This window comes from Rutidosis leptorrhynchoides, chromosome 7 (genome assembly GCF_046630445.1).
Source record: "Rutidosis leptorrhynchoides isolate AG116_Rl617_1_P2 chromosome 7, CSIRO_AGI_Rlap_v1, whole genome shotgun sequence".
Taxonomy (NCBI): domain Eukaryota; kingdom Viridiplantae; phylum Streptophyta; class Magnoliopsida; order Asterales; family Asteraceae; genus Rutidosis; species Rutidosis leptorrhynchoides.
The window spans coordinates 191,020,131-191,037,001 of NC_092339.1; the positions used below are offsets into that span (position 1 = coordinate 191,020,131).

At 31.5% G+C, this 16,871-nt stretch overlaps 2 protein-coding genes across 2 annotated transcripts in view; both read right to left on the reverse strand.

Annotated features, from left to right (window-relative positions):
- Positions 1–542: 542 nt before the first annotated feature.
- On the reverse strand, positions 543–6,285 carry LOC139857567 (protein NRT1/ PTR FAMILY 2.13). The gene is made up of 4 exons (XM_071846380.1): positions 6,080–6,285; positions 5,524–5,741; positions 1,609–2,186; positions 543–1,518 (listed from the first exon to the last, which is right to left on the reverse strand). The coding sequence occupies exons 1-4, from the start codon at positions 6,201–6,203 to the stop codon at positions 642–644; spliced, it is 1,797 nt and encodes a 598-aa protein (XP_071702481.1). The 5' UTR covers positions 6,204–6,285; the 3' UTR covers positions 543–641.
- A 3,296-nt stretch (positions 6,286–9,581) lies between these two features.
- LOC139859843 (uncharacterized mitochondrial protein AtMg00810-like) overlaps positions 9,582–16,871 on the reverse strand; it is a 49,162-nt gene continuing 41,872 nt past the window's right edge. Inside the window, exons 2-3 of the mRNA XM_071848612.1 lie at positions 9,952–10,175; positions 9,582–9,813 (exon numbers count right to left, since the gene is read on the reverse strand). Coding sequence (XP_071704713.1) covers positions 9,582–9,813; positions 9,952–10,175 — 456 coding nt within the window. The remainder of the gene's footprint in view (positions 9,814–9,951; positions 10,176–16,871) is intronic.

Here is a 16,871-nt window from a genome sequence, read left to right on the forward strand (position 1 = left end):
TTTTTCTGGAGTTTTTAGTTGTAGAAGATACATCAGGTTTAGGTTTTTTCAAAGTACTACAAGAATGTTTGAAATCCCTTGATTTAGATATTAAATATGTAAGAGGATAAGGATACGATAATGGATCAAACATGAAGGAAAAACATTCGGGTGTAAGTACAAGATTACTTGAAATAAATCCTAGAGCTTTTTTGAGTAAGTTTCAAACCCCTAAAAATTTGTGTTGTGCTATTAATATAATTTGAGGGGGCAGGGGGCATCTTTTTGAGATGTTCGCACCGGGCATCCAAATTCTCAGGACCGGGCATTCAGTGGTGGTGTTATTCAAATTATGATGGATTCATCAACCTATAATGTTGCTTATTTGCTACTATATGTAGAAAGGGTTTTAGATTTCGGGCTAAATCTAGTTCTTTCAGTATCATCTTGGTACAGTATTCATTGATCGTTTGGTGCGCTTGTATGTTTGATTCATATATTTTAGTTCACGTATCATGTTATGTAATTAAGTAACTATATATAAACAAAAACTATAGATTACAACAACAAAAGCTCGGCTCTAGCTCCTTGAATATATTAAAGCAACAGAAAATATACATATACATATACGTAGTCTCATATATATAAAGCTGCATGACACTTCAGTTTTTAAAACCATTTAACTCGACATCGAATTGGGATTCTACTTCAATATCTTCAATCTTGGTCTTGTATTGATATCGAGAAGCAATCAAAAGATAGTAAACCAAATTCAACACCCCCAATCCAGCAATCACATAATAAAAGTAATCGACTCTCCCCTCATTAATATCCGCCGTTAACCAATCTGGTCGTCCATTTTTTCCGGTCACATTATGCACCAAACTCACCAACGCGCTACTCACATAATTCGCACAACCAGCAGTCACAAAAAACATCGCATTAGCCACACTTTTCATGTTATCAGGAAACTCCTTATAATAAAATTCCAACTGTCCTAAAATGTTAAACGCCTCTGCAAACGCCATAAGAATAAGTTGTGGTGCGAGCCACATGACCGATAAGGGTGCAACCCCATCAGGTCGGTTGTGGTACGTTGCTGATTCACGTCTCATTTTTTCAAACATTGCGGCAACAATCATTGATAAGATAGAGAAAACAATACCAATGCCGATACGTTGAAGTAGAGTTATTCCACTTTCTTTTTTTGTGATTTTTCGAAGTGATGGGACGATGATTTTATCGTAAATTGGGAGCCAAATTCCAATAGTGATCATGGATATTACACTAATTGAGCCTGCTGGTATTTGAAAGTTTGGACCTAAATGACGATTCATTTTTAGAGCTTGTGAGACGGTGAAAGTACCTTGTTGTACGATTGCAGTGAAGCAGATTATACCCGAAGCTACTATTGGCACAACTTTTATTATACACTTCACTTCTTCGATCTGTTGTACACTTGATAACCTCCAAGAACTTACTCGAGTTCCTTGTTGATTTATATCACCATCCAACATAATTGCCGCTTTATTCAAGAACCTAAGACACATGTTTAAATGTTAATAATATATAGTTTCGCGTATGGTTATATATAACATGTACAAATTTAATATGTATCTACATATTTACCTAAATCGATCGGTTAAAGGCAACTTTGGGAGTTGATATGTTCCATTACTAGGTGTGGTCGGATCATATAACCTATCTCTAATCATTGTCTTTTCATCATCAAGTTTACGTTTCTTGTAAGCCGCGACAAGTGTTTGTGCAATCCCTGAGAAGATACTTCCTTGCGGCTTGACATAAATATATACGCGCATACCCACAAAGAACAAGACAATAGAGCAAGCCATAAGTGCGGTTGGAATACCGAACCCTAATACCCAACTCACTGAGTCTTGAATGTAGACCACAAGAGTCAAGGCAATGAGCAAGATGACAGTGAAAGTGGTATAGTACCAATTGAAGAAACTATTAATGCCTTTTCTACCTTCATCTGTGGTTGGATCGAATTGGTCCACACCAAAAGGAAGGCTACATGGTCTTATCCCACCGGTTCCTATCACTAGGAACCCGAGGGCCGAGACTAGTATGCCAAATTGTCTATTTGTTGGACCTTTACATTGGTTGAGTAAGGCTTGTTCACGGCTACATGATGGTGGATGCAATATAGGTAATGCTACTATTAAGGTCATCGTTATCATTCCCTGCATGTATAAGAAATAATTTAATAATGTATTAAGTTCCGAGCAAAAATATCATTCTAAATTACTCCGTAAATTAGTTGTAATACTTTTTAGTAATGTATTTTTTTTCAATGAAGTATTTTAGCTGTAATAATATGTGTATCTGTTTTAATTTTTTAAATTCTTTCTATCTTAACTTTGACTTTAAATATATATGTTTGTATTATATAATATTTAATAAAAGTTATATGAGTGTATTGGTATTAAATTTACTTTTTATTTGTATGAGATTTTTATCAACTATTATATAACATAAATAAATATATTTGTAGTCAAAGTTGAAAAAAAAAAAACTTTAAAAAATCATAACAGAGAACACTTATTATGAGACGAAATTAATATTTAAGTATACCTTATTATATTGCAATTAATAATTAATAAATTTAATTCAATTATACATTATTGTATTGTATTTGATAAATTAAATAACTACCCTATCTGTCCCACTATAAATGTTCACATTTGACTTTCAAAGTCTTTTTTTGACAAATTTAACCGTAAATATTTTTATTTATGTTATATATTATTTGATAAAAAATTATATGAATAAATCGCGTTTAAAACATCCAATTCATTCATATAAATTTTATCAAATATTATATAATACAAATAAAGATATTTAGGTCAAAGTTGATCAAAAATACTTTGAAAGTCAAATGTAAACACACTTATAGTGGGATGGACGAAATATGTCTTTATTTATAAGAAAAGAAAATAAAATATTTTTGAGACTACTAGTGGATGACCAAACTAAAGACAACTTCTTTTAATCGATTTATACATGTCGTGATCATGTTGATTTCATATATCTCTTCACTTTATATTATTATAATAATAATAATAATAATAATAATAATAATAATAATAATAATAATAATAATAATAATAATAATAATAATAACTAGTTCGGATCCGGCCCGCGCGATGCGGCGGGGGGCTTTCGGCCTGTGTATTCATATTTAACGTAGCGTTGTGTATTTACAGAGGGGAAAACGACCCATATCTTAAGCGCCGTTTTAGATGTCGTTGTCTTAAGCGTTTTTTTAAAAAGTGTCCGTTTTGAGCGTAGTTAGTTTCGTTTTGTTCATAAAAATTTTTCGAGTGTAACGGTGATGTCGGAAAAATTTAACTTGCGGCGAACAGAAAGATACGGGCTGTCGTTGTGTTAAGCGTTTTTTAAAAAGTGTCCGTTTCGCGTATAGTTAGTCCCGTTGGCTTGTTAAACTGTTTCGAGTTGAACGGTTGTCTTGGAAAAATTTAACTCGCACCGAGCGAGAAGATAGGACTCGTTATAAATTCGGGGGAATTAGTTTATTTTATTTTAATAAAATTATATGTTTACACTTTCTACCCCTGAAAAAGTGTAAACTTGATGGACAGTTGTGTAAATTGAGCCGAATTTGAAGGGCTGATTGTAGTGTGTGAACGCAAACTAAAAACTACAATCTAAATTAACTAAAACTACACATCTATCCATGTCTTTTACTAATAATAATAATAATAATAATAATAATAATAATAATAATAATAATAATAATAATAATAATAATAATAATAATAATTATTATTATTATTATTATTATTATTATTATTATTATTATTATTAATTTAATCGATTTTTATTCTTATTATTATTTATTAACTAATATTAATATAAATTGATGATATAAAAATGAGAAGAATAAGTGAAATATAATTTACATTAATTATTTGGTTCAATAATCATATCATATCATTTTGTAGTAATTCATGTATAATGTTTGAATATATGTGTAGTGGTTAATATAATTGGTCCAATTCATTGTTCTATCATTTGGTTAATTTATAATTTACAACAACAACAACAATAAAATCCAATACCACAATTAGTGGTGTATGAGGAGGTAAGACATAGACAATCCTTTCTAATCCGAGAAAAAAGAAGAGTCACTTCTCCACCTACAGTGAAAACACTCTCAAAAGTAGAGAAAATGATCCATCTCTCTATTCGACGGATAAAGAGATTGCTTCCGAGTGGACTTCCGGTCAAAAAGTATAATTTTTGTTCAAGTAGAATAAAATTAAAATAAAATTGAGATACCATGAAAATGTTATATGTTAGAATCATATTTTCATAGGTTAATTTATAATTTGTTTGTTGAATATTGTATATGAGCCTTACTAGCTACGTACTTTATGATAATATAAAAACTTGTAAACTAATAAATACGGAGTAAGAAACATTTTTGATAGCTTTGAAAATATTTAACAAACGGGAAATAGTCGATGGGTTATGCACTTATGCTTAGTAAAATAAAGTGCCTTAAACGTAGGACTGTGCATGGTCCATACCCGGACCGGACCAACCAATACCCGGACTGGACCGAAACCCAATTTTTTATGAAAATTGGAACCGAGTCGGACCATTCAAATATGGTTCGGTTCGGTCCGGTCCGGTTCTAGTTTCGGTTGAATCGGTTCGGGTAAAAATCCGACCCATATATTTTTTAGTATACAAGAGCAATACTGGGAATGAAAATAAAGATATATTTTCATAAGGTAAACGTAGAAAAATACTAATTAATTTTACTCAATATTTTATAATTCCATTGTAGTTCTATAAAATCATCTTTAACAATACCCTTTTGAAATATGATTTTATATGAATGTTTATAATGTAATATAATACGAGTATCATCTGTTCTCGTGGAATCCGATTTTTACACATAAATTTTTTGAAAATAATTTTAATGCCATCTCTTTGTTGTTAATTGCGTATAAATTTCATTTACACAAACGCACTCCTTGCGTACATATCTTTTTCAAATGTAAGATGAAAATGGAAATCATTATTTCTAAGGAAGATACAACGTACAATAATTCGGTTCGGTCCAAAATATTGGTCTTTTCGGGTTTGGTCCGGACCGGACCGAAACCCGAAATAATGAAAATATATGAACCAACGACCGGACCAAATAATCTCGGGTATTTCGGTTTCGGTCCGGCTCCTAGGTCTTTTTCGGTTCTATCCGAACCATGCACGCGCCCCTACTTAAACCAACTGAGATTAGGAAACTTATTACTCCGTAATAATTATTCATTCAATTTTGGCAGGACGTCATTTTCCAATTAATTAATGTCAGTACGTTTGGACATTTTTTAATAATATAGCTGACCCAAAAAAATGGTTCAAATGATATTGATTTTCAAGTTCCCATTATGTCAATTAGGTATAATTAAAAAATAGAAAAAAATCACTTCACTTCACCCTCATCAATCAAGTAAAAGCGAAAAAAAAAGAAATCAATTAATTAATTACCAGAAGAGTAGCGAATGAAGAGAACGCAATGACCCAAAACTTGCCAAAATAGGAATCGGAGATGAAGGCGCCGATGAGAGGTGCAAAATTGGTAAGGCCAGACCAAATGTTGATTAGGTTTGACGATGATACTTGGCTCATATGAAATACCGTCATTAGAAACACAGTGAAGTTTGCAATTAACCCAATTGATGCTAATCTTTCAAAAGATTCATTTCCTATAAAATCATCAATCAATATTTACGTATGTACATATATACATTAATAACTTTGTACCGTGTTCAAATTTCAACAACTTTTGTAAATGGACATTAAATACCTAAAAGTATGTATAGTAGTTAGATCTTAGGTAATGAAATATTGGATCAAAGAAAGGATTACATATATTATACTCCGTAATTAATATGATGTACTTTTTATGTGTTTTAAATGTGTGACAAAGGTAGTATGGGAAAATGATATAAATAACCTTATAATATAACAGGGAGTGGCATACATATCTTATTAATTAACGATTTATCGAATGGTAAAAGTAAGAATGTTTGGTTAATTGTACCTAAAATATAAGGCATGGACTTCCAACCACCAGGTTTTCGTTGGGAGGGTTTTGGTTGTGGAGAATAGGGGTGGTGGTGACCAACTTTGCCGACTTCATTTTCCAGCAAAGAAGATGGTGGCATTGATGGATGCCTGGGCGGGGGAACAAGTGGAGACGTAGAGAGACGTTTATAAGAGGTATGTAATTGATTGTTGTTCTGTTAAAGCATGTGCTCACAATTAACTCTTCTTTCCCTTTCTACATATGCCATCTATTTATACTTGTAGGCACCACGTACTTGATCCAGGCACTCAATAGTTTCTTATTTATTTATTTTTTAATTTTATTTTATTTTATTTTTTTGGCAAAAAACAAGAAATTAAAATTAATAACAACTTTTCACAAATAGTTTCTTATTTGTATATATATATATATGTAAGCACATTTATTGCATGTGTGTACCTGACATTTTATACAAAGATAAATATCTCTTTGTATAGAGTGGACGTTTTAACATTTGAAAATGTTTATTTAATTTCTTAAATTTGATTTAATATAACTTTTTTGGCATTTTAAAAAAATTATATCAAATGAAATCACATATAAAACTTAATTGATTCTTATAAATTTTATTTCATCAGATATTATATAACAAAAAAATTTATTTAAATTAAAATTCAAAAATAAACACTTTTAGAAGTCAAAGCAGAACTATTATTTTGAGATGTAGGGAAATATCGTAATGAACTTTCAAAATTTGTAGCGATATGTAAACCGGAAGTTAAAGGCTTTTTTTCTTCGGCTGGTGTTAGTTTGAGGAACGAATAATGTATAATTTCTTTTACCTTTACATATCATAAATATTTTATTTTTCCTTATGAATTTCCACGACTTCCTACATCGATCTGCCTCATTACAAGTGTCCACTTATATTTTATACACAGTTTTAGAAAATTTAACTAACTTCATCTTTTACCTATCAAAAATTTGCTCTGTTCAAAATAATCTCTTCTGATTAGTTAAAATACAAAACGAACACTTATAATGAGACATTTGAGAATGAAAACATGGACACTTGAAGTGAGAAGGAGGTAGTACTAAACCATAGAGTACATGTGCTTTTAATTGGGTAACATATATGTTTATCTTGTCGATCCTATTTACAAAAAGTTGTAGCTCGGCAGGGACTTCAAACCAAGTGTTTTTTACAGAACTCTAATAAAATACTTCGTAAGAGTTGGTTATATGTGAAATATCTCGATCAAATACTTATACATAACTGGAACGAGAGTAATTTTACTATGAAAAGATGTCCAAATTCTTGGTAAGGAGTGGCCAAGGCCCGACTCTTGGGACTGAAACTTGGGTCATGGATCAATAAAGCACAACACGCGGGTTCAATTTCTGGTTATGACAAATTGTTCAAAAAGAGAGTGTGAATAGAAGGTGCACATAATGCGCAATTCACCCGGTATCAGGTCTCGCGCTCGGGAGCTTTGATTACCCGAGGTTTTATTTTCTATGGGGGAGCCAATATGCTCGTTAATAAAAGAGTTTCCTCGCTTACAAAAAAAAAATATATAAATAAATAATCCGGCACTTTTTGACAAATATACAAATTATGGAGATAAAAACATTCAATTTTTAAATTGAAATAAAATTGTACCAGAGTAAACATAACTATATACAAAACTAGAAATCGCATTACCTTTATATTGAATACTTTCTCGGAATTTGTCTAATAAATTCTTGCTTTTCGAAAGAAAAAAAATTGTCTAATACACGTCATACTCTAATCAAATTGTTAAAAATTGAGAATAAAAATTATCTTGTACTTGAAAGGGATTTCAACATTGTAGTTGAGAATAATCATCGGTTAAAGTGGATACTCTAAACTAAATTTATTATAATGCAATGATGGTTATTTGAGAATAAACGATTTATTATGATTATTTTAAGAAACTTTTCTATTGATAATCCTTTTAATATTATTATATTTTTATATTATATGTATTAAAAATTTTGTCGTTAATACTATGAAAAACCTACAAAGGAAGTAGTTACCTTAAGATTAGTCAGTTCGCAAAGCGAATCGAATACCTAAGTTAACCAGAAAACATTAATGTTTACATGGCTCTTTTTTATGCTTCGGACATGGCTTTCGGAATCAATGAGATGGTCCTGGATGGGGCTTGAATCCGAGTCCACATTTGGAAAGAGCTTCAACTTAGAGGAACGTGGCTTAGAAGGGAACGCGTATCATTCGAGACGAAACACCTTGTTTTGCTGGTACAATGTGTTTTAACATGTTGCAATTTTGTTGCATGAATCGACACCAAAAATGAAAATCTACTCCGAACATCGAGCAATAGAATTGTATGTCGTGCACATTGCTACAACTTGAAAGTTATTTAAGTTTTTATGTCTTTAACCAAAACTATTAGGTAAGTTTTGTTAATTTCATTTGACTATAACCAGATTTGCAGAGTTAATTACGGATCCTTTATTCAGTAAAAAGTGAAGTATATGTCTCTAAATAAATATCGGTGATATCGAGCTTAGTAAATAGTAATCGATAAGATATTTGGTGAAATATATAAAGCTTTCGTATGTCTTTGTATTGGAAGTAACCATCGAAATAGTTACTAAAACAAAAAGTTCATATACAAAAAGCGTCAGTGCGTCACCGATTACGAATTGATTCTTTGTACTCTTTTAGGTTAATTTAATTCTTACATAAAAAAATCTTTAAAAATGTTTTTTTAACGGCTATTTCAATATCATTCACAAAAATCATGAACCATCTTTGCGATCATCGTCACCCACGCACGCTACGAAGGAAACCCACCCAGATACCAGGAAGGGAAAACCTCTGATGAGATTTAAACCCGAGAAAATTCTCAAAGTTTGTCTCACCTAGGATTCGAACCCAGAAAAAAGTCCTTAAAGTTCAGCCACACATACCACTCAACCAAAGACTCGGTGATAATATATAGAAATATTATTAACACAATATATCTTTTATTAATTTTACAATTTTACAAATTGTTAATTTCTAATTTTTTAATTACATGTATAAACTAAAGGTATAAAATAGTGATAATGTTTAGAATTGTCTGATCTATTCTCACTCAAAACAACCATATATAAACAAGTTACATATCTTGGGCACCAAGCATACCATAAATATCGACATTCTAATTAGGGACTAGATACAATTCTAATTACGTAAGGAAATTTATATCTACACTAATACACCCCGCAGTCGCAGCGGGAGGAGGCTGGATGCTGAGACTGTCTCTGAAATAGTCAAATAATAAACGAAGTAATCATTTGGTGAAAATATCTGCAATTTGATACCGCGACGGAACATGGAGGACTCGGACTTCGCCACACGCAACTTTTTCTCGAACAAAATGTATATCCATCTCAATATGTTTCTTCCGTTGATGTTGAACAGAAAGATAGCAGAAACATTATCGCAAAACACGAGTGTGCACTTAGGCAAAGGACAGTGTAATTACAGCAGTAGTACCCAACAAGAGTCAGAGACAACATTAGCAACCCCACGATATTCAGCTTCGGTACTAGAGCGTGATAAGGTGTGTTGACGCTTGGAAGACCATGAGATAAGGTTATCTTCAAAATAAACATAGTAACCAGAAGTGGAACGTCTCGTGTCTGGACAGCCAGCCCAGTTAGCATCAGTATACGCAATCAAACGATGACTGGATGACTTGTACAAATGTAACCTGTATGTCAAGGTGCCCTGTAAATAACAAATAATGAGGCGTAACGCATGTAAGTCATGTTCTCGCAGATCATGCATATAAAGACAAACCTGATGTACAACATAAGAAATATCAGGACGTGTAAAAGTTAAGTACTACAATGCGCCCGGCAAACTACTATACTCAGTAGGATTAGCAACTGGCGGGCTCGACGATCCGCTTAATTTAGCCGACGTGTCAACAGGAGTACGAACTAAATTACATTGAGACATACCCGCACGTTCGGTAATTTCTTTAGCATAAGTAGTCTGCTGTAGAAAGAGGCTATTCGGTTGACGAGTCACAGCGATACCTAAAAAAGAACTCAATTGAGACGACCCGTCCTAATCCATAAGGACGAATACAATAACATATGATTACATCGCGAGGTACTTGACCTCTATATGATACATTTTACAAACATTGCATTCGTTTTTAAAAGACAAACTTTCATTTACATCGAAAGTTGACGGCATGCATACTATTTCATAATATATCCATCTATAATTGACTTAATAATAATCTTGATGAACTCGACGACTCGAATGCAACGTCTTTTGAAATATGTCATGAATGACTCCAAGTAATATCTCTAAGATGAGCAAATGCACAGCGGAAGATTTCTTTTGTACCTGAGAATAAACATGCTTTCAAGTGTCAAAAAAGGTTGGTGAGTTCATTAGTTTATCATAAATAATCATTTCATAATTTTAATAGACCACAAGATTTCATTTTCAGTTCTCATAAATACGTCCCATGCATAGAGACAAAAATCATTCATATGGGTTGAACACCTGGTAACCGACATTAACAAGATGCATATAAGAATATCCCCTATCATTCCGGGAAATCCTTCGGACATGATATAAAATTTCGAAGTACTAAAGCATCCGCTACAACGGATGGGGTTCGTTAGACCCAATAGATCTATCTTTAGGATTCGCGTCAATTAGTAGATCGGTTTACTAATTCTTAGGTTACCAAGCAAAAGGGGCATATTCGGCTTCGATCATTCACCCATATAATGTAGTTTCAATTACTTGTGTCTATTTCGTAAAACATTTATAAAAATTGCGCATGTATTCTCAGCCCAAAAATATAAAGGGTAAAAAGGTAAATGAAACTTACCATACTGTATTTTGTAGTAAAAATACATATGACGACATTGAATAATGCAGGGTTGCCCTCGGATTCACGAACCTATAACATTTGTATATTTATTAATATACATAGTTGTAATCGAACAATTATATATATAAATTTATTAGTCATATTCTTTTTATATTAATATATATATATATATATATATATATATATATATATATATATATATATATATATATATATATATATATATATATATATATATATATATATATATATATATATATATATATATATATATATGTTTCTTATATTCATTTTGTATACAAAAATATAAATTTTGTGATGTTATATGTATTAAATACCTTTTAATTTATATATATATTTGTTTATCAACACCGCAATTCTATTTATACTAAGTTAATACGAATAATTATAAAAATAATGATTGTAATATTTCTAATATACTTATGTTACTAATAATGGTTCTGAAAATGATAATAATGTTAATATTTACGAGAATACTAATAAATTATAATAATACTTTTGATGATATTAAGAATAATATTACTTAATAATAATATTAGTAGTGACATTTATATAAACTATATTAATGATACTAATTTTTACTAGCCATGTTAATAATAATAATATTGGTACTATTGAACAATACCATAATACTAATCAATAATGATAATAATAATAACAATAATACTAAATAATAATAATACTTGATATTAAAAATAATGTTAGTAATAACAATATTAATGATAAGTATAATTACTAAAATTGTAATAATAATTATTATAATAACAATATTCTTAATTATAATCATAATAACAATAATAAGTTTTATAATAACCATAATAATAATAATCATACTAATATTAATAACAATGATAATGAAATTGCTAATAATAGTTATAGTCTTAATAATAATGATATTAATAATAATAATAATAAAAACTTTGATAGGAAAACTACCTCACAAGACTTTTCCAAAGAAAAAGATTGCAACTAATGCCCAAGCTCGGGCTCGAACCCTCGACCTCTCGCATACCTAATGTGATGCCCCGTACAAAACCATCGTGTACGAATCATCAACAACAGGATCATTACAAGGTTAAGTACTATATGCTGTAATAAAAGAAGTTGCATTCACGATAGAAAGATGACGTCATAATCGACATCCAATGTTTTACACCAACAGTATGCTTCTACGAATAGCAAGCATGAATAAATGTATGTGACCCTTAGGTCGTTACAAAACATAGTTTCAAATGTATTAAAGTTTGAATGCAAGATAAACAATTCATGCGGTGATAACACTAGAGCAGCGGGTGTCTACGGCAAGACTAGTACACAGCGGAAGCAGCTAACCTTAAGCACCTGAGAAAAACATACTTAAAAATGTCAACACAAAGGTTGGTGAGCTATAGTTTAAGTATAACAGTATGTAAGGTTGGCCACGAGATTTCAGTGCTACAAAGAGCGTTTCAAAACAGTATGATAAAGTATATGTTAACCGTGGGCACTTGGTAACTAACTTAACGTTTATACCCCCTGAAAGTACACTTGGCAAGTGCGTATGTTTACGAAGTATTAAACACTCGTTAAATGCTAGCACGACTAGCCCGAGTGGGGATGTCAAACCCTATGGATCCATATCTAAGATTCGCGTTCACGGTTCAAAAACCAATGATTAAACGTTACCGAGCTAAAGGGAATGTTTATGTCGTTGTATAACCCACACATATATAAGTTTAAGTACTCATGCCTAGTATGTAAAACATAAAATCCGCATGTATTCTCAGTTCCCAAAATAAGTTAAAGTAAAAAGGGAATGCTATAACTCACAATGATAAAGTAGCGGTAAAGTTGAGTCGGGAAATAAGCAAGTGTGTAGGTCCGGGAAGTCCTCAACCTAAGTCAAATAGTACTAAGTCAGTAAATCGTCCGAATAGGTTTAAATGTATGTAAATAAGGTCTTAAGGGTCATCATCATTCATCATCAAACAAAAGGTGTAAAGTAAGTTTCGTTCATGAAAAGAGTTTAAAACAAAGGCTGAGTTCGGTCAGTCACCACGGCCTCTATACCTACTGAAATAAGGTAAGACCAGTGGCCATGGCTCCGTATATGAGTCCTTTAGTTGTGGTAAAAATTATAGAAGCAAACTCGTCTTCGTTTGACCGTGGCGACGGTCTAAGTGCGAGTAGGTCAGAATTTTCAGCACAACGTTAAATGGACATAGTGACGATCGGAGGGCCATAAATCCTAAACCGTAACTCGGATTAAGACGAGCCCTATATGAAAAAGTTATCTACTCGAACAGAGATATCTGAAAATCATAGTTACAGTAGCCTAGGTCATACGGGTCAGACATAGAAACAGTAAAACAGTAGGGTCAGTAGGTTCCGGTGGTTCTTGGTGCTCGATGCTTATCATGGTTCTCATCCTTGATGCATATAGCTTCAAGTGTACAACTCGTTGATATGTTTGCATCATTTTCACCAAGGTTTGACCATCATAACCCAAGTGTAAGTCTAAGACATGAAGCACAACTCACTTAAGTGTTGCAAGTGTTTTGATGGACTAAAGTTACATCAAAGTCTCAGATTTAACACATACATGAACTATAAAACTAATATTAAGTTACAACTTGAAAATAAACTTATAAAATCAAGATATTAAGTTGTAGAACATAGTTCTTAGTTAGATCTTGAAGATCCTAGACCCAAAAGTCTAGATCTAACATAAGTGTAGCAAGTTATAATTAAAGAAAGCTTACTTACATGTTCTTGAACTTTTAAAGTTATCTTTAGTTCAAGATTAATGAGATCAAAGTTAACTAGTAACATTTGACCAATATTAACCAACAAAAATAAATTTAAAGTGCATAATATAAAGTAATAAACTAAGTAAACAAGTAAATAAGTTTATGGGTTTCATACTTTAAAGATTCAAGCCTAAGTCTTGATCTTTAAGAAAGTAAACTTTTAAGTTTACAACATGATTCACAAGTATGATTTATACAACCATGAACTTACAATCTTTAAAACTTTAAAGGTAGAACATAAACTAGTAAGTTTATGTTCTTGAGTGTTCTTGTAAATACAAGATAAAAGAAGAACAAACTAGTAAGTTTGATCCTTGATAACATGTAAGTAAATAACAACAACATCAAGTAAGTAAATCATAACAAAGAACAAGTAACTAAACAATAATATGAAACAAGTTATGATGATGATTATGTGATGTTTAGGCCACGGTTTTGCAAGGAGAAAAAGAAGAGAGAAGTCTTGAAAGAAACTCACAAATTGAGAGAAAATTTGAGAGGAAATGAGAAGTATTTTTGTGTGTTTGAAAGATGAAATGAGAACAAGTGATAAGTAAATAAAAAAAAATGAAACTTGAATCCCTCTACTACATAAAAGCCGTCGGTTTTCAAGAGGAAGGGAGGAGAGAAAAGTCCACAAGGTCTCTACATGTATTTAGCTTAAAAGGTGGTTATTAAGGGTGCTTTCATGGGGATAAGATGTGACTAAGTAATAACTAGATTCCATGCACTAAACTAACTAGTTAAGTTGAAAGTAATACTAGCATTTTAGGATGGGCTAATTGAAATGTCCCGTTCTTATTGATTAAAAACGTTCCATATTAATTGATTTCGTTGCGAGGTTTTGACCTCTATATGAGACGTTTTTCAAAGACTGCATTCATTTTTAAAACAAACCATAACCTTTATTTCATAAATAAAGGTTTAATAAGCTTTACGTAGATTATCAAATAATGATAATCTAAAATATCCTGTTTACACACGACCATTACATAATGGTTTACAATACAAATATGTTACATCGAAATCAGTTTCTTGAATGCAGTTTTTACACAATATCATACAAACATGGACTCCAAATCTTGTCCTTATTTTAGTATGCAACAGCGGAAGCTCTTAATATTCACCTGAGAATAAACATGCTTTAAACGTCAACAAAAATGTTGGTGAGTTATAGGTTTAACCTATATATATCAAATCGTAACAATAGACCACAAGATTTCATATTTCAATACACATCCCATACATAGAGATAAAAATCATTCATATGGTGAACACCTGGTAACTGACAATAACAAGATGCATATATAAGAATATCCCCATCATTCCGGGACACCCTTCGGATATGATATAAATTTCGAAGTACTAAAGCATCCGGTACTTTGGATGGGGTTTGTTAGGCCCAATAGATCTATCTTTAGGATTCGCGTCAATTAGGGTGTCTGTTCCCTAATTCTTAGATTACCAGACTTAATAAAAAGGGGCATATTCGATTTCGATAATTCAACCATAGAATGTAGTTTCACGTACTTGTGTCTATTTTGTAAATCATTTATAAAACCTGCATGTATTCTCATCCCAAAAATATTAGATTTTAAAAGTGGGACTATAACTCACTTTCACAGATTTTTACTTCGTCGGGAAGTAAGACTTGGCCACTGTTGATTCACGAACCTATAACAATATATACATATATATCAAAGTATGTTCAAAATATATTTACAACACTTTTAATATATTTTGATGTTTTAAGTTTATTAAGTCAGCTGTCCTCGTTAGTAACCTACAACTAGTTGTCCACAGTTAGATGTACAGAAATAAATCAATAAATATTATCTTGAATCAATCCACGACCCAGTGTATACGTATCTCAGTATAGATCACAACTCAAACTATATATATTTTGGAATCAACCTCAACCCTGTATAGCTAACTCCAACATTCACATATAGAGTGTCTATGGTTGTTCCGAAATATATATAGATGTGTCGACATGATAGGTCGAAACATTGTATACGTGTCTATGGTATCTCAAGATTACATAATATACAATACAAGTTGATTAAGTTATGGTTGGAATAGATTTGTTACCAATTTTCACGTAGCTAAAATGAGAAAAATTATCCAATCTTGTTTTACCCATAACTTCTTCATTTTAAATCCGTTTTGAGTGAATCAAATTGCTATGGTTTCATATTGAACTCTATTTTATGAATCTAAACAGAAAAGGTATAGGTTTATAGTCGGAAAAGTAAGTTACAAGTCGTTTTTGTAAAGGTAGTCATTTCAGTCGAAAGAACGACGTCTAGATGACCATTTTAGAAAACATACTTCCACTTTGAGTTTAACCATAATTTTTGGATATAGTTTCATGTTCATAATAAAAATCATTTTCTCAGAATAACAACTTTTAAATCAAAGTTTATCATAGTTTTTAATTAACTAACCCAAAACAGCCCGCGGTGTTACTACGACGGCGTAAATCCGGTTTTACGGTGTTTTTCGTGTTTCCAGGTTTTAAATCATTAAGTTAGCATATCATATAGATATAGAACATGTGTTTAGTTGATTTTAAAAGTCAAGTTAGAAGGATTAACTTTTATTTGCGAACAAGTTTAGAATTAACTAAACTATGTTCTAGTGATTACAAGTTTAAACCTTCGAATAAGATAGCTTTATATGTATGAATCGAATGATGTTATGAACATCATTACTACCTTAAGTTCCTTGGATAAACCTACTGGAAAAGAGAAAAATGGATCTAGCTTCAATGGATCCTTGGATGGCTCGAAGTTCTTGAAGCAGAATCATGACACGAAAACAAGTTCAAGTAAGATCATCACTTGAAATAAGATTGTTATAGTTATAGAAATTGAACCAAAGTTTTAATATGATTATTACCTTGTATTAGAATGATAACCTACTGTAAGAAACAAAGATTTCTTGAGGTTGGATGATCACCTTACAAGATTGGAAGTGAGCTAGCAAACTTGAAAGTATTCTTGATTTTATGAAACTAGAACTTTTGGAATTTATGAAGAACACTTAGAACTTGAAGATAGAACTTGAGAGAGATCAATTAGATGAAGAAAATTGAAG